Below are 27,787 nucleotides of genomic sequence, written 5' to 3' on the forward strand. Positions count from 1 at the left end.
CATGGCAAAAGATACTTCTTCTAACACTGCAAATCCGTAAGACTTTGACACATGCTAGAGGATGTTTAGGTTAGGAGGGGATGGATCTTGTGCCGCCACGCATACACCGTGTAAAAAAATCTAGAGTGTGGCCTCCTTTTAGATTTAGAGAGACAATGCCATTTTAGACATTAGTGTTAGTATCCGTGGCTCAAAAATATTAGATTTTAGTCAATTTTTAATATTCTAGATATTATCTCTTGTAAAAAAATCTACAAAACTATAGACAACTTCTAGATAAGAATGATATGTAAAAGAACACATGTAGCTTTCAGCGAATTTGAGAGGATTTTATGTAAAAAGAGAGATTAGCGAAATCGCGCGACGCGCGATTGCTATTTTCAGGCAGTGAACACTCTGAAAGTGGGAGATGAAGGAGTGATCCGGCAGGATTCTAGACAGGTGTTTTGGTATTCAATCCCCCTTTCGGAGCCATTAGAAGAATCACATTGGTGATCTGAATAGCATAGAGGAATGTATTATTTTGTACACGTTTTTGTGTATGGGAGTTATATTTTCTCATACTGCTGAAAGGAACTAACAAGATTCATCTCTGCTAGTATTCTTCTATATTTTCTAATTATTTTTTGAATTATTATTATACATCTTCAATCTCTTCGAACCCCTTCTCTTCCATCTACTTCTCTCCTTGAATCTACATTCACCCTACTATCACTTATCTTCAAGAACTTGGCTTGAAACCTTCAACCCTTCTCTTATCTCTACCATCTCTAGAGTCTAAGCTCTTGAACCCCCATACATTCTTCTCTTGCCAAACCCATGTGGTGACCTTCAACCCTACGTGTTGCAACAACGTGACCATCGGCATTGACTGCTCTCTCCAGAAAGAAGATCACCTGAAAATTTATGATGATTGAATGAAGGAAGAGGATCTATAAATAGGCCCAAAATATTTCAAATATGGTAGTTGGTTAGCCAATAATAAATGCCTAAATAATCAATAATATGACCACCATAAAATACCTAAAATCCAAAGTAATGTAAAGCATAGCCCAATCTTACACATGAACTGACTAGAGTAGACCAATAACACTTCTTTGCATATTACAATCATGGCGGAGGAGGTTTGGAATGTTGTACATGTAAATTTTTAGCATGCATGAGCACTCCAACATGTAGAAGATAAGGTGGGCTACGATAGGCCTTGTTAATGAGTCTTAATCATGCTTTTATAATATCCTTACCACATTCTTATGCCTATACAACTTTTTGTATTATAGAGGGACATGCATTCTATAACTATCGAGCTATGTGGAATTTCCCAACAATGATGAGCAATCTCTCCTTCAATCCATCGCCAATCAATCCATTAGCATTGGCATCAACATAAGAGTGATAGAGATTTCCAATTCTATGCCATGGTAATATACAATCCAACATCGTTTTTTACCTTTTTGTTAGCAAATAGGGTTCAACTTGAGTAAGAATATAGTACCAACATATTATGGCATCATATAAATTATTAAGGTCTTGCTAATAGGAAAGGATGAGAAAAAATAAAGGAGGAATGGAAAAAGGTTGGATCAAAAGGGAATGGCCACCAAGGAGAAGATAGAGTATGTAGAAAAGTCAAGAAGTGAATGAAAAAACTCATTCTTATTGTGTGGCCAAAACTTGTTTGCTTCTTGTTTCATGCTTCTTGCTTCATTCTTATGTATGAGAAGACAAAGAGAGAGGGTGTGAGAGAGGGGAAGTGTGTATGTGAGAGAGTGAGGGATCGTCGAGAAGCTCACTACACTTGTGAGAGGTAGCCATAGCTCTAGGCTTGAAACACTTGAAGCAATAAGTAGTCCGTGGCTCTTGATAGTGTTCTCGTAAGAGTACAAACATTTTGGTTCAATTGTCAAGACCAACGAATTCAAGCTTGAGTTCTTGCATGCTCCAAACTGACCTTGAGTGCTTGAGTTCATCTATGAAAGTGTGCTTGGTTTAGATAGGAAGTAAGGGGGTCAGAGGGTGTTTGATCTCCTTTTCTTGATAGTTTAGGTGTTCGAAGATTTTAGAGCATTAGTTAGATCAATGGTATGTGGTTTTACATTGGTAGAATGCATTAAGGTTTGGGAAATAAGAAGAGAAGAAGTAAAACATAAGTCTAACAACTAGGAAACAAGTGAATAGAGAAAGAAAGTAAAAAAGATTTTGAATACATGGGGGAAAGAAAAATAGATAGTAATGAAAGAAAGAGAGAAAAAAAGGTGAGAAAGGGGGGAGGGAGAGCTCATTTGGACACTTGGAGATTAAGAGAGAGAGCTATTGAGAGAAGAGAGAGAGCCACAAGTCAAGTGGGCAACAATATCACAAAAATCTGTGGTGTCATCGCATTCATGTGTTTCAAATATGCTTTGAGTCTTCGCTAATGTTTATTGAATGAAGTCAAAACCTTGCGTGCAACAATAAGTAGTGCATTTAATTATTTCAATCAATATTCTATCATTCGGCATGTTTTGTCCTCTGCTCCTCAGACGGTGTCCCCAGAACTTGGATAACCAAATCTTTGCCTAAGTAACTTTAGTCCCACTCTCGGGTAAGTTGCTCATAAATATATGTGTGCATCACATGGGTTCAAAATAGTGTATTTTAAAAATACAATTTTCATATATTTTTTACATACTGAAGGATGTAATATAAAGGGGTTATTTACAAATTGAATAGAAAAGGGTTATGTTTTATTTTAAAAAATTTGACAAATAAGGATATTTATAAATAGTCCTTGAATGCACGTGATATAGCATATATACATACAGTAACTTTCCCGAGGCCCCACTCAAACTCCCATAAGTCCACTCAGATTCGAACAAGTCCACTTGGACACTTCGACTTGGATAAGTCTACTTAGATGCTCGGACTCGGACTCGAACAAGTCCACTTCGACACTCCGACTTGGATAAGTCTACTTAGATGCTCAGACTTGGACAAGCTTTCTCAAACACTAAGATGAGCACCCCTCATCCTAATCTAAGTCTGATCACTCGGACGATCACAAAGTCCACTAAGACGACCGAGTTTGGGACTTGGATAGGTAAACCTACTATTGTGACAGGTTGTCCAAAACACAATTTTTAAGAACTTTAATGTAACAGTCATGGAGTGATCGAAATTACCAACCACTGGCTGCTTACTCCTTAGTCGAGATTCAATTTGATTACCTGAGGCTGATCACCTATTAGACCACCTATCAAAACCCATGAGGAACCCAAAATCAATTTCAAGGAGTAATCAAGATTCATGCGAAAGAGCTACAATTGCATGAAATTGATTGGTAAAAGTGTGGATATGATTGATTTCATTGAAGGTTTCACTATGCCTCATTGATACTTGAGTGCATGTGAAAATTGAAAAACCTAATTTTGCAGAGCTCACTAGCTACGTTGCACCACTCAAAAGTAGAAGTGTGTATACTTATAGATTGATTGGATGAACAAGGAACACACTAAAGGGGATTAAGCTGAGAAATGAAACCACTAGTAGGTGTGCGACCCAAGAAATCGAACGAGTGATCCAAGACACCAGAGACAAGATCTAGGAAAGATAGGACCATCAGACCATTACAGCAAGAAAAGACTAATCAAGATTAGAGGCATATTGTTAAGTAGTGGTCCAAGAGACAACTACCATTGTAGATACCAATTCGAATGAGAATGACCTCAATCTTGATCTTGAACTTAATGTAGTAGGGGTACCAAGATGAAATCCAGTGACTTATCACACAATATGATCAACAAACAAGGATAACACATCATGAAAGACCTACATCTAATATCATAGTCAAGCTTGAGAATGAGAGGAGGCCTGGAAGGATCACACTGCAGCACATAGTGAGCTATAACCAAGAGTAGCATGCTTAGAGGTCATGCGAGGAGAGAGAGATCAACAATGTTCACAAGATACTAGCCATCTCAAGTAGAAATAGAACGGGAGGAAATGCCAATAGTGAGAAAGCCTTAGAAGCTGATCTTACATTGAGAGAGCTACTTACGAAGCTATTATTAGACAATACGAGTGTTGAGAAAAAGTGGAGTAGCCTTGGTAGCATCATTGCTAGCTGGAGTCACCTCAAATACCAAGAGCAAAACAAAGATACCCATAGTTGCTAAGAAACTTGACAAATATCAAGCAGGTAATGATCTCTATCACTTCATCGAGTAGTTTAAGCAGTTGTGCGAGGCTAACAACCTCATGCACCCCACTCAATGGGTGTAAGCATTCAATCTTTGCTTAGGAGACAAGGAATGGACTTGGTTTACCGGTCTAAATAATATCAAGTGTAATAACTTCAATGATCTAAAGAATCGGTTCATCAAAAGATTCTCAAAGGCAAGATACTCTGACAAACTCACCGTTAAGCTAGTGAATGTCATCCAAAAAGACAGAGAGGACATAGGAAACTATGTCACTTAGGTAAGGAGTCTCTACAAGAGGATACCCATAATTGAGCCACCCAATGTTAGAGTAATATCCATTGTATTCATCAGTGGGATTCACAAGGAGGAACTCTATAAGACCTTAGCAAGCAGTTCCAACCTGCAAAAAAGGATGTAACATAATATTAGAGAATTTGGGAATTTTCCAAGTCCCAATTTCCAAAAAGTGATAAATATTTGACCACGTGACTAAATCTTTATCCATATTTAAAAGTGAGATTTGGGAAGGTAGATTATATAGTATTTAGGGTAGACCACCTTTAAGTAAGACAACAAGATTAGACCATGTGGCCAAATAATAAAGGTATTGGGGGTTGGAAATTCTCAAATTCACAAATATAGTGTTATGTGTTGGCAAGAATCTTTGAGGAGGCTATATGAGTGGATGATTTACTCATAGATAGAAGCTCTAGGCTTACGAAGCAAGAGAATAACATGTTTAGAAGTGTCAAGAGAACTGTAGTACTTAGCAAGCGCTCAGTCCCTTGTGAACAAGATAAAGGAAAGAATGTTGACCAAATCCAAGTGATAGTTGGATCTAATGTCAGAGCTAACCAAACTATAGGATTCATTGCAAACATATGCAAAGTGTGTACATTGTGAAGGGAACAACCTACCATCTAACTGTCCCAATCCTAGGTCCTGGTCTTGTGCCACTACAGAATATGTGGACATGATGCTATGCACTACCGATTGCCAAGATGGTTGCTATACCAGCAACCCTATGCTCAACCATACTACCCAAGAGGCAGATAGCCTAACTTTGGAAGAGGATGCCCTTTGGCTTTACCCATTCCTAATGATTCAAAGCCAACCACTCAAAGGATCAACATCAACCCAATAGGAATTCCTAGACCACTAGGACCTATAGTGACCCATCCACCACACGATACTCCAATGCACTTTGTAGAGAAACCACTGGAGGGAGACTCATACATGAACCCTTATATCTCTTATGAGAAGGTGGGGAATTCCATATTAATGGAGTTTAGGCATGTGCCAATCATGGATTTAGGCAGAGGGAGTGGTAGAGGCCTAGGAGGAGGTCATAACCATAAGCCCATAACATGTTGGATGTGTGACCATCCAAGGTATATCTCATCCTTCTATCCTAAAAATGAGCAAGAAAATAGAGAGAATGCTAACTTGACATGTCTCAAAGGCAGAGTCACACACCTATTTGCTTGCTGATTGCGCTAGGTAAAAACCCTCCAGTAGTTTGGCATGCAAAAATCAGGGTACTCTCCAACCTTAAGCTTTCCTTCTCCCTTGTCTTAGGAGCAGATGTTTCTACTTTGACTTTAGTAACTAGCTTTCTCTTTGTTAATGTGGTTGCGCTCATTGTTTTGAGTGTTATTTTTGCATCAATCCTCTTTCTTCTCCTTCGTTGACTCTTTTTCCCTATAGAGACTACATCTAGGTTTCTAGATCCATGTAATGAAATACCAGCTTTCTTTGTTTGGGCTGTGTCATGACATTTATGGGAATGGGTGTGGCATTGTTGTCAAGTGAGTCGACAAAAAAGAGTCTGATTGGAAGACATTGTTGTGGATAAGGTCAAAGAATGGATAAAAGAAGCACCATCACCACATGCATTGTCGTATAAGCAAAACATGGATCCGTTTGCATCCCCAAACAGGCTGAAAACCCTTCCATAGTAGTGTGAAAGTGGTTTTTTTTAAAGTGGACATTTTATAAATGAATTGAAATGAAAATCTAAATGAAGAAAACATGCAAAAATATGTCGTGATGCAGGGAGGGGCGTTTCTTGATTGACACCCCATTTTTTGGGGATGCATGTGCCTCTTGGATGCTCAATCATGTAGAGAGAGAAGGGGAGATCCTTGATCTATGCAGAGAGGGAAAGATTTTGATAGTAACCACGTGCAATATGATGAACATAATGAAATTTTGATTTTTATTCATTCTCTCTCTTCCCTCTCTCTCTTGCATAGAGGCATTTCATGTGGCAAGAATCAAGAAGAGAATTGGGTGATGGATGCTTATCCGAGGGAGGCACCGGATTGTTCCAAGAGGCTGAGGAGGCTGAAGGCTGAATATCTATGCTGAAATCCATGGCTGCTGGTTCGATACACAGTCCCAATTAAATATTTAAAAAACCCAAAACACACAAAAAGGCATTATGCTCTATTTTATGAAAGAATTTTGCTTATTTTTTATCGTTCATGGTCTAATAGTGTGCCCATGGGCTGAAAGTTTATTTGAATGTTCATTGCATTATGTTTAAGGGTTGCAATCATTGTTATGAAGAACCTGTATTGATTTATAGCAATTATAAACTTTCAAAACCCAAAAAAAATACTAATTTTGATAGAAATTGATAGTTTTTAAAATTTTGAATGGGGAAAAATGAGTGGAGATGGGATAAAATTTAAAAAAATGCTAAGTTTTTGTTCAAAAGATCAATCATTTAAAAAAACCAAAAAATACATATTTTTATTAAAAATAAATAGAAAAAATAGAGAAAAATAAAAAAATGGTTTTGTTGCGCTAGAAAAAAATGGAAAAATAAGATCTATATATGTGAATGTCTGGCGGGGCTGAAGCATGGAGTTAAGCCTCATTTTGGCCTTGTCCTTTGTGTTAAAGTGCATATTGATTGCTTTTACATACAAAAAATGACATAAAAGAACCTCTATACCTATGCACCGCAGCAAAATTTAAACGATGAGGGGGAGGATGATGTTATACAATAGTTTAAATGTTGAAATGATAAAAAGTCTGATTTTTCTCTTTATGTATAGCATTCAAGATGTGGTTTATTTGAAAATAATGGATCTAGCAGCACGAGGTTAGCCTCGGTGCTAGACTCCTACAACGAAGCATTGCGTATTAGCGAAAATTCATTAAAAGGATTGTTTTTGCATGATATCTAGGCTGATTTCAAGCCCTAATTGTTTGTGTTCGAAATAAAGCATACACTTTTGCATAAATCGTATACGCATGGTATCTATTATTGGCATGCATAGCACTTGGTTGAAGTATAAATGACCCACATTGGAGAGAGTGAGGCACCCAAGCTGTAAGTATAGACAGTGGGTCTAATGGAACAAGTAAGTGAGGATTGGTACATTCTTGGAATGATATAATATTGGTACCAAGAGTGAAGTCTGTTTCGTATATGTCATATGTGTTAGCGACACATCTTGGGGCCAATCCCCAAGCTGTAGAAGAGTTGCAGTAGGGCCATAACAATCAGCCGAGGGGTGCCTCCTATGTTGTTCTACGTTGTGAATTACACCAAAATGTGTAGGGTCTCCCTTTAAGGAGTGTGAGAAGGTTAAGGGTTAGACTACAAAACACGATACAAATGCAAAATGTATGTATGATGGCAAGGCAATGTGTCCTATAGATGCTCCTGACCGCGAGGCCGTGGGGTTGTCTTATGTATGTTAGAGGTCCACCTAGTGCTATAGCCAGTGCCCGCCCATTTTATGTCCCATCACTAATGTGTATAAGGGAGGTTAGACACACAAGAATTATATAAGCAATCATCTACCAATCACTCGAGCATTCTTGTGCCATACGCTACACCTTTTACCTAGTGGATGGTATTGATCTAGGCTAGATGTAATCCTTTTGAGGTAATGTGGTCATTAGAGAACCTAACCGTGATTGACTTTTGGAGTTCATAAGGGTCTACATTACCAAGGATAACTTCAAGGGAGGCACATGCCTAAGGGATTGTTCTTGACTTCCTATGATGGAGACTAGATTCTCTACAAACGTTTTATGTATCCTAGGAACTTCTAACACTCCTGGTGTGGCTTAGGAGCTTCTATGAGTTGTGGGCAAGACATCAACTTGGGTGACTCTAGTTTCATTTCATCAAGAAGTGATTGGCCTTGTGGTGCAAAGTACCTTAAGACTCTAGACTATGGTGTTGGATGTCCTATATGCTTTGAGAACCCAATGTATGTAGATGGAAGGAGATAATGGTTTTTTCAACTTAAGGTATTTTTCGAAATCTTGTTGGACTCTAGGCTATGATGGCCTTAGGACTCTTGATGCACCTATCTATATGTAGAAAATGGTTTAAAATAGTACTTGAAAAATCTCTTATGTTGTCAAATTTGCATGATATATATTCATAAATGACCCCTTGAGTTCTTGCCTAGATTTGTTGTTTAAATAAATGTGCATGTGTATATTGGTAGGTGCAAAGTATTTAACTTACAAGAGGTGGTATGGATCTATTCGAGGGTTGATGTGGATGTGTATATGGTAAAGTTCTATGAGATAGGGATAAGGTGTAACAAACTAGGATGGGTAATACACCTATATATAAGATGCAAGTGTATATGCCCTATCACAAGGATAAGAGCATAATACATGTGCATTTGCACAGTGAACACTAATGGAAAAAATATAAGGGATAGTGGGCCTAGGGTATCTATGACTTATCCACAAGTGCAAAAGAGATGTACTTAAACTAGGTGCATAAGAGATATGCTTCAACTTTTCCTTGATGCAATTAAAGGTTCTAAAAAGATTAATAGGAAAGTATATTAACTATCACTAACCTATCATGCATACATTCTTCAACTTGGTACTTGTATGATGCCACTCTCCTATTATACCCATCGAGTAGTGTGTGCAGATGAGAGAGAGAGAGAGAGTGTGTGTGTGTGTGTGTGTGTGTGTGTGTGCGTGTGGGTGTGTGTGAGAAAGTTAGAGATCAAGAGACAGAGAGAGAGAGAGAGTGTGTGTGTGTGTGTATATGAGTGAGGAAGTTAGAGATCAAGAGAGAGAGAGAGAGAGAGATAGAGATAGAATGAGTGTGTGTGTGAGTGGTGAGAGAGAGAGAGAGAGAAAGAGACTATGAGCAAGAGTAAATACACTAAGGCTTTCTTAAAGCATACAAGTACTATCACTTAAACAACACTTTATTCATAGCCTTTGATTATACCATGGGGGCCATGGCATATGAAATGCTTACATTACATAAATTAAAATCACTCGATGTTCACTTTACATGCGCTATGTCTGCTTTAGAGACACCTTATTTTTAAATAAAAATGAACCAGCTGTCACAAAAATACATGCGCTGAAAAAGAAGAGCACTTGAGACACATTAAATTTTTAATCAATGAATATGCATTTAGAGACCTAAGTCTAGGTATGGAAGTCCGGGAATAATTAAAAGCACCGTTTCACATTAATAAATTGTAACTAACAATTTAACAATGAACCACCGTTTTCTTATTAAGGTTTACAACCTAATAAAATTTCAACCATTGTTAATAATTTATTAAAGCGAATCCTTCACTAAAACCATTCCCTCACTGCACTTTTTTTTATTTTTAATAAATACGCTTCGTGGAATGGGCACGTGCAGTCCTTTAAGCAGACATTGTTTATCAAAATTCTGCTTATGTCCTGATTAGGTTATTGAGATATTATAGTTTGATTGTGTGATACGATTACGGGTGCGGTCTGTAGTTTTCTTTTTTACCTGATACGGGGTCTTGGGTGCCTATTTGTTGCATAGCATGAAGCTTTCGGTCACATATATGTAGGGGTGGTCAGTTGGTTAGTTACGTCTGTGTGTGCTTATTTTGATCGATTTCTTTGTTATAGCTATTTTGTTGTTTTACAAGACTTCACTATGATTGTCTGTGTTTGTGGTATATATGTATATTCCATCTGAATGGTGCCTTAAGCTCCTCCTCCTGTTCAGTATGTCCCATTGATTAGTAGGGATTATTCTTCCCTACTAACTTTTGAGTCTATTGCAAAAGCTATCCTTGCATCTTTTGTGACTGCTTCACTCCCTCTGATTCCAGATGATCTAGGCCTTTGTGATGCATTTTTTCTATCATACAGTAAGAAATCATGCTCGGTTCGTATACAACAGTGAGTCACTAGCTACGTGACCATTGGCATTGGCTCCTATCTCCAAAAAGAACATCACCTGAAGATTCATGATGATTGAATGAAGGAAGAGGATCCATAAATAGGCCCAAAATATTTCAAATATGGCAATTGGTTAGCCAACAATAAATACCTAAATATTCAGTAAGATGACCACCATAAAATACCTAAAATCCAAAGTAATGTAAAGCATAGCCCAATCTTACAAATGAACTGACTAGAGTAGACCAATAACAGTTCTTTGCATATTCAAATCATGGTGGAGGAGGTTTGGAATGTTCTACATGTAATTTTTTGGCATGCCTGAGCACTCCAACATGTAGAAGATAAGGTGGGCTATGATAGGCCTTCTTAGTTAGTCTTAACCTCATCTTAACCATAGTTTTATAATATCCTTACTACATTCTTGTGCCTATACAACTTTTTTATTATAGAGGGACATGCATTGTGTAACCATCGAGCTACGTGGAAATTTCTAGCAATCATGAGCAAGCCCTCCTTCAATCCATTGCCAAGCAATCCATTAGCATTGGCATCAATATAAGAGTGATATAGATTTCCAAATTGTGCCGTGGTAATATACAATCCAACATCTTTTTTTACCTTTTTGTTAGCCATTAGGGATCAAATTGAGTAAGAATATAGTACAACCATATTATGGCATCATAGAAATTATTAAGGTATTGCTAATAGGAAAGGATGAGAAAAAATAGTGAAGGAATGGACAAAGGTTGGATCAAAAGGGAATGGCCACAAGGAGGAGATAGAGTATGTAGAAAAGTCAAAAAGTGAATGAAAAATCTCATTCTTGTTGTGTGGCCAAAACTTGTTTGCTTCTTGTTTCATGCTTCTTGCTTCATTCTTATGTATGAGAGAGACAAAGAGAGAGGGTGTGAGAGAGGGGGAGTGTGTATGTGAGAGAGTGAGGGATTGTCGAGAAGCTCACTACACTTGTGAGAGAGGTAGCCATAGCTCTTGGCTTGAAAAACTTGAAGCAATAAGTAATCCGTGGCTCTTGATAGTGTTCTCGTGAGAGTACAGACATTTTGGTTCAATTGTCAAGACCAACGAATTCAAGCTTGAGTTCTTGCAAACCGACCTTGAGTGCTTGAGTTCATCTATGAAAGTGTGTTTGGTTTAGATAGGAAGCAATGGGGTCAAAGGGTGTTTGATCTCCTTTTCTTAATAGTTTAGGTGTTTGAAAATTTCAGAGCATTAGTTAGATCAATGGTATGTGGTTTTACATTAGTACAATGCATTAAGGTTTGGGAAATAAGAAGAGAAGAAGTAAAACATAAGTCTAACAATTGGCAAGCAAGTGAATAGAGAAAGAAAGGAAAAAATATTTTGAATACATGGGGGAAAGGAAAGAAAGAGAAAAAAAGGTGAGGAAGGGGAAGGAAGAACTCATTTGGACACTTGGAGATTAAGAGAGATAGCTATAGAGAGAAGAGAGAGATCCACAAGTCAAGTTGACAACAATATAACAACAATCTGTGGTGTCATCGCATTCATGTGTTTCAAATATGCTTTGAGTCTTCCCCAATGTTTATTGAATGAAGTCAAAAACCTGCATGCAACAATAAGTAGTGTATTTAATTATTTCAATCAATATTCTGTCATTCGGCATATTTTGTCCTCCGCTCCTCAGACGGTGTCCCTAGGACTCGGATAACCAAATCTTTACCTAAGTAACTTTAGTCCCACTCTCGGGTAAGTTACTCATAAATATATGTGTGAACCACATGGGTTCAAAATAATGTATTTTTAAAATACAATTTTTATATATATTTTACATACTAAAGGATGTAATATATGGTGCACAGATCGGATGTTGTATGCTCCCGTAGTGAACGCCGGAAGGTCCCCAAGAACAAAAGAACTCTACTTTTTGCACAAAACTTAAGGTAGAAAGCATGCACGACATGAACAAGAGACCAATTGGGTACAATCTTCCCCCAAGCCTTGTGTGAGCACTCCACAAAGCATGTATTTTATGTATTAATCATCTTCAAGCTCAAATAATAGCCCAAATTACAAAATAGCACGCTTTTGGCTTTTGAGTTTGCTTTAGCACAAAATAGAAATAAAGCTAATGGGTGGAGCACCCAAAGAGTCAGGTATACCCAATACAATGTCCAAATACAAATATCATAATCATGCGTCCATGCGCATACAAAATAATAAATAAATATCCAACGCCCTAAAAAATAGGTGCGACAAAATATAGGCACCATGCCTAAGGTATGCGCCCATCAAAATATAAGTGATAACTCGAATACACGCTATCCTCCAATGCTTTCCTCCACCACACTGATGCTATCTCTACATATCAACTGAAGCATTCACAATCGTTACTAAAATAATACAATTAAATCGACAAAAGTGAATACCTAGCAGTCTTCAGCTACATAAATAAATAAATTGGTTAGAAATCAATCCTAACCTTAATTTATCACGAGTACGCACTCTAAACTCATAAACGTTTATTAATTTAATATGTATTTTGCAGAATCACCCGCTATGGAATCACCAATGTATATACTAAATTAATGAAACGCCCGAAAAGGATAGGCGTCCCCATCAACTTCTCGCACAAAGAATCCACTTTGTGTATGAGCCCCGGTCAACAAAGTTTACAGAATCCACCGTAAAACCTCACGGAAACCACCGTGAAATATGCCTCCTGGCATCATACCCCCACTGGTGCGCAAATCGGATGCTGTATACTCGCGTAGTGAACGCCGGAAGGTCCCCAAGAATAAAAGAACTCTACTTTTTGCACAAAACTCAAGGTAGAAAGCATGCACGACATGAACAAGAGACCAATTGGGTGCAATCTCCCCCCATGCCTTGTGTGAGCGCTCCACAAAGCATGTATTTTATGTATTAATCATCTTCAAGCTCAAATAATAGCCCAAATTACAAAATAGCACGCTCTTGGCTTTTGAGTTTGCTTTAGCACAAAGTAGAAATAAAGCTAATGGGCGGGCGCCCAAAGAGTCAGGCATACCCAATACAATGTCCAAATACAAATATCATAATCGTGCGCCCATGCGCATACAAAATAATAAATAAATATCCAACGCCTTAATAAATAGGTGCGACAAAATATAGGCGCCATGCCTAAGGTATACGCCCATCAAAATATAAGTTATAACTCGAATACACGCTATCCTCCAATGCTTTCCTCCGCCACTGATGCTATCTCTACATATCAACTGAAGCATTCACAATCGTTACTAAAATAATACAATTAAACCGACAAAAGTGAATACTTAGCAGTCTTCAGCTACATAAATAAATAAATTGGTTAGAAATCAATCCTAACCTTAATTTATCACGAGTGCGCACTCTAAACTCATAAATGTTTATTAATTTAATATGTATTTTGCGGAATCACCCGCTATGGAATCACCCATGTACACACTAAATTAATAAAACGCCCGAAAGGGATAGGCGTCCCCATCAACTTCTCGCACAAAGAATCCACTTTGTGCATGAGCCCTGGTCAACAAAGTTTACGGAATCCACCGTAAAACCTCACGGAATCCACCGTGAAATATGCCTCCTGGCATCAATATAAAGGGGTTATTTATAGAGTGAATAGAAAAGGGTTATGTTTTATTTTAAAAAAATTCATAGAAAATGATATTTATAAATAGTCCTTGAATGCATGTGATGTAGCGTATATACATACAGTAACTTCCCCGAGGCTTCACTCAAACTCCCATAAGTCCACTCAGACTCGAACAAGTCCACTTCGACACCCTGACTCAGATAAGTCTACTCAGATGCTGGGACTCGGACAAGCTCGATCAAATAGTTAGATGAGCACCCCTCATTCTAATCTGAGTCTGATCACTCAGACGATCACAAAGTCCACCCAGACGACCAAGTTTGGGACTTGGATACGCAAACCTACTACTTCGAAAGGTTTTCCAAAACACACTTTTTAAGAACTTTAATGTAATAGTCATGGAGTGATTGAAATTACCAACCAGTGGCTCCTTACTCCTTAGTAGAGATTCAATTTGACAGCCTGGGACGACTGATCACCCATTACACCATCTATCAAAACCCATGAGGAACCCAAAATTGATTGCAAGGAGTAATTCACATAGCTCACTAGCTATGTTGCACCACTCAAAAGTATTAGTGTGTATACTTATAGATTGATTAGACTAACAAGGAACACACTAAAGGGGATTAAGCTGAGAAATGAGCCCACTAGTAGGAGTGCGATCCAGGAAATCGAACGAGTGATCCAAGGCACCAGAGACAAGATCTAGGAAAGATAGGACCATCAGACCGTTAAGGGAAGAAAACACTAACCAAGATTAGAGACACATCATTAACTAGTGGTTCAAGAGATAACTACCATTTCAGATACCAATTTGAATGAGAATGCCTCAATCTTGACCTTGAACTTAATGTAGTAGGGGTACCAAGATGAAATCCAGTGACTTATCACACAGTATGACCAACAAACAAGGATAACACATCATGAAAGACCTATAGCTAATATCATAATCGATCATCTTGAGAATGAGAGGAGGCCTGGAAGGATCACACTACAGCACATAGCGAGCTATAACCAGGAGTAGCACACTTAGACGTCACGTGAGGAGAGAGAGAACAACAAGGTTTACAAGATACTAGCCATCTCAAGTAGAAATAGAACAAGAGGAAATGCCAATAACGAGAGAGTCTTTGAGGCTGATCATACATTGAGAGAGCTACTTACGAAGCTATTACTAGAAAATATGAGTGTCGAGAAAAGTGGAGTAGCCTTGGTAGCATCATTGCTAGTTGGAGTCACCTCAAATACCAAGAGCCAAACAAAGATACCCATAGTTGCCAAGAAACTTGACAAATATCAAGCAGGTAATGATCTCTATCACTTCATCGAGTAGTTTAAGCAGTTGTGCGAGGCTAACAACCTCATGGACCCCACTCAACGGGTGTAAGCATTCAATCTTTGCTTAGGAGACAAGGAATGGACTTGGTTTATCGGTCTAAATAATATAAAGTGTAATAACTTCAATGATTTGAAGGATCTCTTCATGAAAATATTTTCAAAGGCAGGATTCTCTAACAAACTCACTATTAAGCTAGTGAATGTCATCCAAAAAGATAGAGAGGACATAGGAAACTAGGTTATACACCTATATATAAGATGCAAGTGTATATGCTCTATCACAAGGATAAGAGCTTAATAAATGTGCATTTGCACCCTGAACATTAATGGAAACAATATAAGGGATAGTGGGCCTAGGGTATCTATGTTTATCCACAAGTGCAAAAGAGATGTACTTAAAATAGGTGCACAAGAGATATGCTTCAACTTGTCCTTGGTGCAATTATAGGTTCTAAATAGATTAATAGGAAAGTATATTAGCTATCACTAACCTATCATGCATACATTCTTCAACTTGCTACTAGTATGATGCCACTCTCCTATTGTACCCATCAAGTAGTGTGTGCAGATGAGAGAGAGAGAGAGAGAGAGAGAGAGAGAGAGAGAGTGTGTGTGTGTGTGTGTGTGTGAGGAAGTCAAAGATTAAGAGAGAGAGAGAGAGAGAGAGAGAGAGAGAGAGAGAGAGAGAGAGAGAGAGAGAGAGTATGAGCAAGACTAAATACGCTAAGGCTTTCTTAAAGCATACAAGTACTATCACTTAAAAAGCACTTTATTCATAGCCTTTGATTATACCATGGGGGCCATGGCATATGAAATGCTTACATTGCATAAGCAATGTCTATTCTTAGTGGCATTCTATAAGCTTTGCATAGAAGCAATGTGGATAGTGATGTCTTTTGATGTCAATTATATGACAGAAAGTGGCACTACTAAGGCTCTCATATTGTCCTAATGCGCACAAAAACATGATCAAGACACACATGCGTTTAGAGTCATGTTTAAATAGGCATTAAAATTAGTTTTAATAGGACATTAATGAGATGTTTAAGTAGCCATTTACCCAAACTTTTAACCAAAGCATTTAGAGACTCTTAAGGAGATGTTTACAGATGGGCTTATTTAGTTTTTTAGTGTTTAAGCTACATATCTGAATAGAGACAAATCGTGAAACTCTAAATAATGCATACCATCTTGGGTTTAAATAAGTAAAACAACAAATAAGATCTAAATGACCAAATAAACAAATTTATGCAAACCACTAATTCTTAAGATATTGAAAGTGAAGCAAACCTTGCATCTTTGAAGAATAGGGTTCCCTTTGCATTTTTAAGGCTTCATTACCTTGCATATGAGCTCTAATATTTCACAACACCTTGGATGACCTCTCTCTCTCTCTCTCTCTCTCTCTCTCTCTCTCTTTACATCTTTCTTATTTCTATCACTATTAAATGAGCACATATATTGGTTGTTTTTCACCTTCATGGACATGTTTAAAGGTTTGATTTGCCTTCTCAAACAGCTTATTAATAGTTATGAGTACATATATTGTTCGTTTTTCATATTCATTGACATGTCTAAAGGTGTGATTTGTCTTCTCCGATAGCTTATTAATAGTTATGAGTTAAAAAGAAAATTTAAACATGTTTTGAAAGATGCCTTTTTTTAGCAATTATAGCGTTTGTATCTGTGCTTTTATTCTATTGTAGAGAATATTCAAGATGGTCCTAGTATTTTCCTAAGGGGAATGTACTACTAGATAAGTAATGAAAGATAATATTTGATAGGCTTAAGTAGCTATTCCATCAAGAACTAAAGGTGACTGCTTCTCACATGTAATAAGTCATAGCTACCACCCACTAATTGTGGAGCTCATCTACCACTCTGTTGTGCTTGTATTTGTTCTACTCCTATTAATACAACTCAATACAATAATTATTCTCTTGAATACATTATTGTGTTCTTCATGCAACATTTTTTATATTGCATATACACTTGTGCTCTTTTCTTTCTCGCTATCAATCTTATATTTCTTTCATGGTGAGAGGGAGAGTCAGTACAACTAATTGTGCATAGAAGAATTTCTCAATGAGAACCCATATCTCTCCACAATATAAGTGATCTTTATTAAGACATAGTGAGCTATCAGAACAACCTCTTGACATTCAAGGTTACTAGATTTGCAAGACATAGTTGTGTGCTACAATTGGTAATGTTGCATCAAAGGTTGAATCTTAGCAAATGGGAGAATCCCATTATGTTATAAAGCATCCAGCTCCACTATTTCTAGATAAAGTTTTCCTTTGCCAAAAAACTTAAAAATGGAAAAGAGAGGAGATTCATAAACATGTCCTTAGAGGCTCTTGAAAGTTTTTTTTGTTAGAGGGAGCTCTTGATGAGTAGCAACAGGAGTTCCTATATGTAACATGAGGTTATTGCCCATCTTTCGGTATCCTAGAATGCCCTCAAGTACCAAGGTTTCAATAGCTACATCCACCTAATTATTATTATGGCCTTGAAGCAATGTTTGGTGGAGGGAGGTGAAATACATAATCAAGGGCCGAGAAAGTGATATTGAAGCTCACATCGTGTGAAGATTCTTTGGTGCCCTTAAATAGCAAGGTCTATAGAACTAGTGTTGTGGATTACAAAGCTACGTACATGCATTCAAGTCCAAAGACACCCATAGGAAATTGGTTTCTTTCATTCCACTAGAAAGCAAGCATAGAAACGCTTTGTACGTGAGTGTTTATGAGCGTATCTATCTACTAGATACACAAACCTTGAAGATGGAATGCTTATTCTACAGTAGATTGTAGCAATCGTAGCGACAAGAAAACACTCATGTGAAAGGCATTGTTATGTGACATGCATAGTTTTGTTTCTTTGCTTGAGAAGGGTAAGGTTGAGACTCCAAGGGTGGGTCATAGATGTGGTTTGTGGAATGTAATTTGAAAGGAAGTTGTGTGGAAAATATAGCTCTAGTATTTGGAAGACATTGTTGTCTCATATTACAACTTGGAAGCAAACAATACATGAAAGTAGGATAACACCTTGTGGTTTTCTCCATCCTCGAAAGCATTGACTTTAAGATCAAAGTGAAAAGTCTTTCCTACATACTAGCCAACTAAGCTCTTCACCTTGCAGCTTTATCTAGGACGCTGGTGTTGGTCTAGTTTTGATTAACGAGAGAAAACATGTTTCTTGGCCTCTTCTATAATTGCCTCTCTAAAGAGCTTTGGTTTTGGGAAATGGGATATAAACATGGTAAAGAAACAAAAAGGGATTTTGAAAAGTTAGAGGGAGCTCGTGACTCGAGTTCCTATATGTAACATGAGCTTATTACCTATCTTTTGGCATCTAGGAATGCCCTCAAGTAGCGAGGTTTAGAGAGCTACGTCCACGTAATTATTGTTATGTCCTTCAATCAATGCAGTGTAGGGACGCGAATTACATAATGAACGGCTGAGAAAGTGAGATATTGAAACTTACCCCGTATGAAGGTCCGTATGAAGCTTTAAATTTGTTGCCCAATGTTGGGCTTCAATCAAATTTTACTGACACCTTTGGCCTTTTTTATTGGCATCAAATTGACGCTTTCACAGTAATTTTGGGCATCAAAACTTCCAACATGTGTTACTCATTGATTAATGATTGCTAGTAATTGTCAAAAAGTGGAGTCGACATATGAATTTAGGGGTTGACTGTTTTGGAGGAGCCTACCACAATCGCTATGAGGGTACAAAGATAATAGTAGGCCATAACTTGCATGTAATAGAGGGAAATGTAGGAGCTTTAACTCAAAGAGCTTCTGAAGGTTGAATGTGTGATGCTAAAGGCAACTAAATACTTTGCCACTACACTTGTCCAAACCTATGTAGCCTATCAACATTCAGCCTTTGATTACTCAACCCTCGATGCTTGCACCTTCATAAGTTATGAGTGTAAGTTCAAACACATCAGTTAGAGCATGCACAAATAAGTTGGGTCAAGCTAATGAGGACAAATCAAGCAAAAGGGGTAGAGTCACAATGTAAATGTGATTTATAGTAGATATTCACAAGTCACACGAGTATAGGTTTCTCCTTAAAACATGCAGCTCCATATCTTAATATGGAGTAGACAAATGACTTAAGAAACACAGTAACTTGTAGCTTCAAAAGGAAGGAAACATGCTTTATATTGATGTGAATATCTACTACATCATCCCATGAGTAGTAGGCACACTACAAGCATCATGAACTCATATACCTCTTCTTCTTCTAGCTCCTCATCCACCACACTTGCAAAAATTGCATACCCCCATCACTACACCCTCTCACCATGACCTTCCTCATTTCCATCTATCCATGCTCATCCCTACAACACAAACAACATTGGTTTTTTACACTTATCGTATGCAAGTGACAAACAACGTTCAAACTTCCTTTGTGTCAAAGTAAACTGAACAAGGGACCTTAGTTAATTATCAAGCTTCATTTTTGTATATTAAACATACATGTTCAAGAATAAACCTGAATCAACGCTCGTTGTCGAGCTTGTTGGATCTTGATTGAGGATATAGTTGTTCATTGACTAGTGACACCAAATCTTGCAAGTTAAAGAAGTGCACGCAAGTGTTGAAAATGCATTGAGCACGATTTGAGTTTGGATTGTTCAAAATTTTGTATGGTGGGAAAAAATAAATTACGGATTGATAGGGAAAATAAGTGAGCAATCAAGTGGATCGCAGTTCAAGGGACGAGGCCAGTGTTCAGTCCCTCCTGGGTATTCTTGTAGGCGGTGCTGCCACCGCAGCGCGCCAGCAGCTAGCTGAGGTGGTACCTGCCTTGAAACTCTCGGGAAGTGGGCATTATTTCGTCAGGCTTGCGTTGGGCGGGGGCTACCATAATTACATGTCCCTCGACACGGGCAGTGAGCTGTCGTGGATCCAGTGCAAGCCCTGCGGCGGCAAGTCGTGCATCCCGCAGGTGGACCCTTCCCTCTTCGACCCCTCCGCCTCTGCCACCCTGCGCAACGTCTCCTGCAAGTCGCCTGTGTGCCATCGCCGACTCACAACAGGGCTCGTTGGCTCATGCTATGCGGGCACTTCCAACTGCGCCTACAAGGTGGACTATGCAGACGGCTCTTCCACCGCAGGAAGCTTGGTCATGGAGGCCATCACTGGCTTGAACAACAACAGCAAGCAGGCCGTTGAAGTGCTGCTGGGCTGCGGCCACGACAACACGGGCATCTTTGGAGGTGCGGCGGGAATCGTAGGTCTTGCACGCGGCCCACTCGCCCTTGCGTCGCAGCTCAGCGCGGATCGCAATCATAGACCCACCTTCTCCTACTGCCTCCCTCCCAGACGGCTACCCTCAACTCTTATAGGCCCATCAGTTGCAAGGGCCGCGGCTACAGGTAACCTCGTACTTGGATCAGCAGCAATTGCCCCAGCAGCTCTACTTGGTCTCCGCTATACACCACTTCTCCTTCACCCCGATCCCGCTCTCCGGACCTTCTACTACGTCTCTCTCACCGGCATCACCGTTGGCTCCTCCCTCCTCCCCATCGCCCCCTCTGCCTTCCAAATCGACAGCCGCACCGGCGGTGGCGGTGTCATCCTCGACTCCGAAGTCGCCATCTCCCGCCTTCCCCTGCTGCTTATGCGGCTCTTCACACCGCCTTTGTCCGTGTAGCCGCGCCCCACCTCGGCCACGCGTCGCCTGTTGACACTGGATCCTTCCTCGACACCTGCTTCGACACCACCCACATCCAGCTACGTGCTTAACCTCCGCACGATCAGCCTCTCCCTATTCCACGCGTCGTGCTTCACTTTGCAGGTGGCCTCGACCTCGAGCTACCTCCCTCCAATGTCCTCGTCTGGTTGGACGACTGGGCGAGCACCGCGGACGGAAACCCCCCCTCCACGAGGAAGCTATGTCCTTCTCCATCACCGGCAACGTCCAACAGCAAGGCTTCCGCATTCTCTACGATGCAGCCGGTGCTACGCTTGGTGTCGCACCGCACCAATGCACCTAGACTCCCTAATTCATTGCACACCTTACTGGCTTCTCAGAGTCTCTGCCAAAATGTCGGTGGAGCCTTGTCCTCCTTCATGTAAACAGAATATTATTTCCAAAGAAAGAAAAGTTCTGACTTTCTTTCTAAAATCGAATACCTGGCTTGATAGATGGATATGAGTTCTCATTCCTGCTGATCAGGTGGAATGGAATGGACGATGTGTCGCCGGTCGGGTCTATGTAGATTAATGCTGGTGAAATCTCGTTCTCTCGCTTGGATCTCGCTCCTACGCTGCACCACTAGAGCTATATATATCACAAGGGACTTTTAGTCAATCCCTATATAGGAAATCTTGTAAAATGTAGGAATATTTCCTATGTGCGTATGCATGTATTCCCTATATACAACTAGGGAATGACATTCCCCACATCTAATAGTAGGGAATTAAAGGTCAATATAGACTATTTCTTACGTTATGTCAAAATTCCCTATATAAGTGTATACAAGAACATGTTTGGATTAAAAACCTTATAGGTTTTCATGCATGCCTCGCATGAATTGGTCTATAGCTCATGGTTAATTTAAGAGCAATAGTAAAATACTCACCCTTGCAAGCTTGGACATGCCAATGTAAATATAATCTTGGTCTAGCACCCTATGAGCCTTTGGTGAGAAACAATCAAGCTTTTGAATTGTTGTAGTGTTTGGACTAATGACCTAGATGGTTAAAATGATTTGATTTTTTTGAGATATCCTATTGCTCTTATTAGAAGAAAATGTTGGTATTTGTATCGCTTCTTTAAACGAGCAAGATAGTGCTTCCCTTTGATTGCCATAGTGATAATAAGTGTCCAATGAGCCATAATCTTCCTTTTGCATTTCTTAAAATGGCAGGATACATACGTTGTATACTCTAGATAACTCAACAACCTTGGGATCTCCTAGTAGGGCCTCTTATGAAGGACTAACTTTTAGAGGTCCCTGAAAAGTTGGAGTTACACTCTATGACTATTATAACCATGAAAAGAAAAATACAAAATGCAACGCAACATAGCTCCATTGTGATGGCTTAGCTGATAGTCACGATGATAGAATAATTCTCCAAATGAATGTAAGGCTAGAGTTATAAGTGTGGGTTGGGGCCTTAGCCATAGACAAGAACTCCACTTTTTCTTCTTTATCACAACTCAGTCTAGAGGGACGATGTTAGCAAACATCCATTTTTTAGCGATGTCCATGTAATTCGTAAGGGATCTAAGCATAAAATTAAGACAAAAAATTTTGCCATTTGGATTGATGCTCTAGAATGACTAAGGGCCATTTTATATTCATTTGGGGACACATGTGTGCAACAAAGCTATTAATTGAGGTAGCAATTATCAAATGAGGGATAGAACTATCTTAGTGTTGTTGAATTTGATAAGGAAGAGGTGTTTGGATAGCTTTTTGTGGTACACAAAAAAGGAGTGGCTAGCCATTGGCAGCACCGATCAAATGCATAAAAGTATCTAGACAAATTTGAAAGAAAATGTGCCCAAATCATGTTTGATCTACCTTTTATTGCTTTTGGTTTATGTATTCTAAGGTGTTTGTTTGTATGGATGTTCATAAAACCTTCCTAAGGTAGCAACTTTTCTCAAGCTAATGAGGTCACAAGTTAGCTTTCCCTCTTTACATCCATAACCTAGTACATCCAACCAAGAGAGCACCATTCCAAGTCTATTCATAACCTAGTATGTATAACCAAGATCATAGAGAGAACCATTCCAAGTCTACTCACAAATCACACTTGTTGTCTTGTAGGGGCTAAAATCTTATCCAACTTACAATTATAAAATGTATATAATTTGAATATAGTGATGAGAATACATCTCACACGATGTAATTATCAAATATGCCACAAAGAGAATTGAATTACACCAATCAAATTACATCATAGAGAAAAAAAATGGTTGCACACAAAATAGGAACATAGTTTGATTCTAGTTATGGCATGTGAGCTTTTGGACGACTTGTGCCTATGTGTTTTGTGAAGAGTACCTTAATCACTTCAATATTATAGTGTTAGGAGGTAAAACAAATCCCATAGAATTTCATGTACTAACGGAGACCTAAAAGGCAATCGTATTTATTGAAGGTAGATTATGTGCGCTTGGATCTACTTTAATTTTCTAGGAAGAAAGGACATGAGAAGTGGGCAATTCTATTGGTATAGTTGCCCCTCAATGTGCCACCAATGTATTCAACAATCAATTTTTTGCATGTTTCTACTTATATGTAAATAACTAAGGTATATGTTTCTCAATTGAAGCTTCAATAGTTTGTCAACCTCTTGCCAGCTGTATGATAATTCCACTATGCATCATCAAGCCACAGGTACCTGAACAAAACAAATAGGGGGGACCTACTGCTAGAGAAGCAAAGAAGGAACAAATAAGGGTGGTCCCATGAGAACCTTGAGTAGGGGTTGCTACTATATTTCAAGGCAGGCAAATGATATTTTGGACCTACATCACTACAACAAAAAGTCTCCATAGACGCGCTTGTAGATGCAATATTTGAGCTGTGTTAAAAAATATCGGGCGCATTTATTACCGTGTCTACTGCCGCGTCTATAATTTCACGTCTAAAAGCGCACTTATAGTCAGAGTTACACGCCCATATAGACGCGCGTATTGACGCGCTACGTAAATATATAATCCTATTTATAAAAAAGTGGATATATTCATATTGTGCGTCTATACACGCTGTCGAAGAGTTTATTGTTTATCATATAAATCATGGGATTCTTATGAACATAGAAGAACTTCACTAGGAGTTAAATGAGGAATTTGCATACAAAATTCAGACATTGTTACCCAATAACCAACTTAGTTACATAAGCTCTTTTGTATTTAGCATATAATTTTCAGTTATACCATGTATATTGATGAAAAATAAGACTATGGGAACCTACAACTTGGTTAACTGGAAGTAATTGACAGTCTGCAGGATAAATCACATTGATTTAGGTGTAAAAATATGGTCAGAACTCAAGAAAATTGCCAAAAGTTGCCAAAAGTCCACTAGGTTCACAAGGGACCTGAAGTAATAAACTAAAGTGACCAGCAAGTGACCTGAGTAGGTCAAAAAGTGACTTGGGCCTGAGCAGGGAGTAGCCCGCATTTTTCGGCGCAAAATGCAGGCTGCACAGCCTGAGCACAACTGGAGAAAGCTGAAGCTATGGTGCATGCTTTGGAGCATGCAAACTGGAGATCAACAAGACCAGAAGCTGAAGATGTAAACACATTGAGAGCTCCACTTATCTATGCATTTGGCCTGACGAAAATGCATGTTTTAACAGTCTATAAAAGGGGAAATTTTGAGAGAAAAGTATTCAACCTACTCTTATGCACGACTGAATCTCTCATTTTGTCTACCTCATTCTTGGTCCAATGAAGCCCGACTTGTACCCAAGTACTTGAGTGACTTTGGGGCAAGCAAAGGGTGAGGATTTTGAAGGTGTATGGGATGTTATGGGCTAAAATAACCAGTCATAAACAGGGTAGCTCACTGTTCTTGTCCATTTTTATGAGCAAACAAGAGATTTATGTGGTTGTAATGGAAGGAAATGACCTCTTTTCATCAGGACATTGTTCATTAATGATTAGAGGAGCTTCTTCATGAGTTTATACACTCTTTTTGAGCTTGATTATGGGCTGGAAATTTCTATTTTAGAACAGGGCTGAAGCTAAAATTATGCTCCTTCAATGCATTTCATGTACCATTGGCCCAAATCTTGAATGTATTTGAAGTCTATTAACATAATACTTGTCCCAAAGAGTTGAAATCCGTCTATGTACTTGAAATAAAAGCCATTAGAACTTGCATTTGATATTCATATTTGGATTGAGAAGCTGAAAATATCCTTTATGTCATGATGTATGTATTCAGAGGCATTTGATGTAATCAAGATAGAGTTATTTCTTACGTTCATGTATGTTAAATACATAGAGAAAAAGCTTGAATTCTTCTTCCATATCTAAATCATTTCTAAATCCCAGATCTTATTAAACCCCAATCTATTTCTCATTCCTGAACTTTGAATCCCATACTCCTCTTCTGCACTAAGCCTCGGTGGTAGACCTTCAGCCCTTAACACGACGACAGTGGTGAACCCGACGTGAAGGTCCGCTGCGGAAGAAGAAGTCCAATGGGAGAATCATCAAGTTCGGGAGGAGATGCCTTGCAACAATTGGTTCATCTAATGAAAGAAAGTCAACAACAACAATTGCAATTTCAGCAGCAGTTGCAATTGCAACAACAACGGAGATAGACAAGAAGAAGAGCGGATTGATGTTGCTGCCATTAAAGCCTTAGAAGCAGTTGGGCAAGAGCTCTCGAGCAATTTAATGGGAAAAATGTGTCCTCTTTTATCCGCCTCTATACTGACAAGATGGTCTTCTTTGGAGTCCCTCAACATGCCTGGAGCCGTTATTTTGCCCATCTGGCTGTGCATGGTCTCCAGGACCGAATTCATGGTCTTTTCCAAAACGATGCGGGATGGACCATGTTCAAGAAGGCTCTTCAAGAAGATTTTTTTCTTGAAGATTTTGGCCTTATGACAAAGAAAGTCTTCACCGAATGGGTCGAAAGGCCCAAAAAGGGTCTAACCACCATTGCTCTTCATCGAGAATTTGAAAGCAAATTTGCCCAACTAGATCCTGATGACCAACAAGGTATGGAAAGTCAAAAGATTGAATTATTTCTAAAGGGTGCAGATTCTTCTCTTCAGGAGAAATTAACTGATCGACTTGAAGACCCTGGCTCTGAGATGGGATTGAAGACTGCTTGGAGTGATGTCACTAAAGCAGTCAATATGATTACTCGAAGAGAGCAGTTGCGCCTAAGATGGGGATCAACCCCTGCAATAACTGAATCCATGAAGGAGCCTATTCCAATTTCTCAACCTCCTGTCTCTATGGCCGAGCAACCAAGAAATTCTGATGTTCCATCTCCAAATAAGGATGTCATGGACGAGCTAATTAAAAGCATGCGGGATCTCCATCTTAATCTAACAAAGATTAATTCTAAAGTGGAAAGGCTTGATGTAAAAGTAGAAGAAAGGGGTCGATCAACTGCCCAAAGGCCTATACGAGAAGGCTTCAAAAGACGTTGTATTTGGTGTGATAGCCTACTGCATGACAAAAGGGAGTGCAGTGCATTCCGTGAGGGTGAAGCACAAAAATTAGTCTTTTGGAAGGATGATAAAATTCATGCAACCGAAATCGGGCTTCCTCATGAACCAAACTTCGGTAACGGTGGCATGAAGAAAAGATTGGAGGATTTGACAACAAGAACAGCCTATGCAGCTGTTGATGCAGCAACCTATGGGCTACAAATTGAACCAACTAATGAAATTGTTAAAGCATGTAAAACTAATGCTAAATCTAAAGTATGGATGCAGGCCTTGGATCGCATGGAGCAAGGCAAGGCAACTAAAGATGATTTAACCACTACCAGTCAATGTATACGAGGAAGAACCGGTTGGACCGAGCTTGTGGATTCATTTTCCGCTTTGCCTGGTTAGCTGAAATTAATAATCATGAAGCCATGATAGAAGAAAAGAGAAGAAGAGATGAGGATATTGCCGGTCCCTCTTCTTCAGGGCCAACTAAACACGTAACAAGAAGTAAACCAGACCAACAGAAGGCTGCTGAAAATCCTCCATCGCCAGAGCTTGACATGGGAGATGCCCCTCAAGCAAAGAAGACAGAAGGAAAAAGAAAAAGCAAACATCCGAATTACAAGTTGCAGTCAGACATAGAGTCTGCAACAACGGATCTAAAACGGATCCTAGAAGAGAGGATTCTTGGAAGTAGAATTGAATTTACATTAGGTGAAATTCTCGGAATTGCAAAACGAGGATTTCATGATGTAATAATTGATGTAATTAAACAAAAAAGACAATATGTTGGTGAGGAAACTGAAGAATCTGTACATGCTTTTTTGCAAGCACTTCATGTGTATTTGCAGGATGAAGAGAAGCTGAAAACTCAAGGGATTCGATTGGAGGCAATCAAAGAATTGATTGCAGCCATAGAAACCAAAGATGAAGACATTCATGAAGCAGAAATTGAAGAAGCCGTTATGGTGGGAACTTCTCAATCTAAAGTGCAGCCCATGTGTAAGAAAGAAGCTCATCTTCATAATATGCAAGAAGAAAGTGATGCTCACTTTATTCCTAGTAGTCACTACTCTCGTACCCATTGGGCAAGGGCGACTACTGAAACCGTTGTTAAAATCGGTGAAAAAGAAACTCCTTGCATTGCCCTTATAGACCATGGTTCGGAGATTAATGTTATGTCAAGAAGTCTCTATGAGAATGGCGGATGGCCCATTGATGTGGACCTAGGATGGTGCATGAAGGCAACCAATAACTCTTCTGGCGATCTTTATGCAGCATGTCCTTATGTACAAGTTACTATTGGTAATGTAAAAGATGAATTTC

General features: G+C 39.0%; 1 protein-coding gene across 1 annotated transcript in view; it reads left to right on the top strand.

Annotated features, from left to right (window-relative positions):
* The window catches only part of LOC148032321 (aspartyl protease family protein 2-like), a 56,177-nt gene extending 35,205 nt beyond the window's left edge, over positions 1–20,972 (top strand). The window contains exon 2 of the mRNA XM_087683915.1: positions 20,027–20,972. Coding sequence (XP_087540041.1) covers positions 20,027–20,972 — 946 coding nt within the window. The remainder of the gene's footprint in view (positions 1–20,026) is intronic.
* The last annotated feature ends 6,815 nt before the right edge of the window (positions 20,973–27,787 follow it).

This window comes from Lygodium microphyllum, chromosome 8, assembly GCF_053477565.2.
Source record: "Lygodium microphyllum isolate KBCC chromosome 8, Lygodium_microphyllum_v1.1.10, whole genome shotgun sequence".
Lineage (NCBI taxonomy): Eukaryota > Viridiplantae > Streptophyta > Polypodiopsida > Schizaeales > Lygodiaceae > Lygodium > Lygodium microphyllum.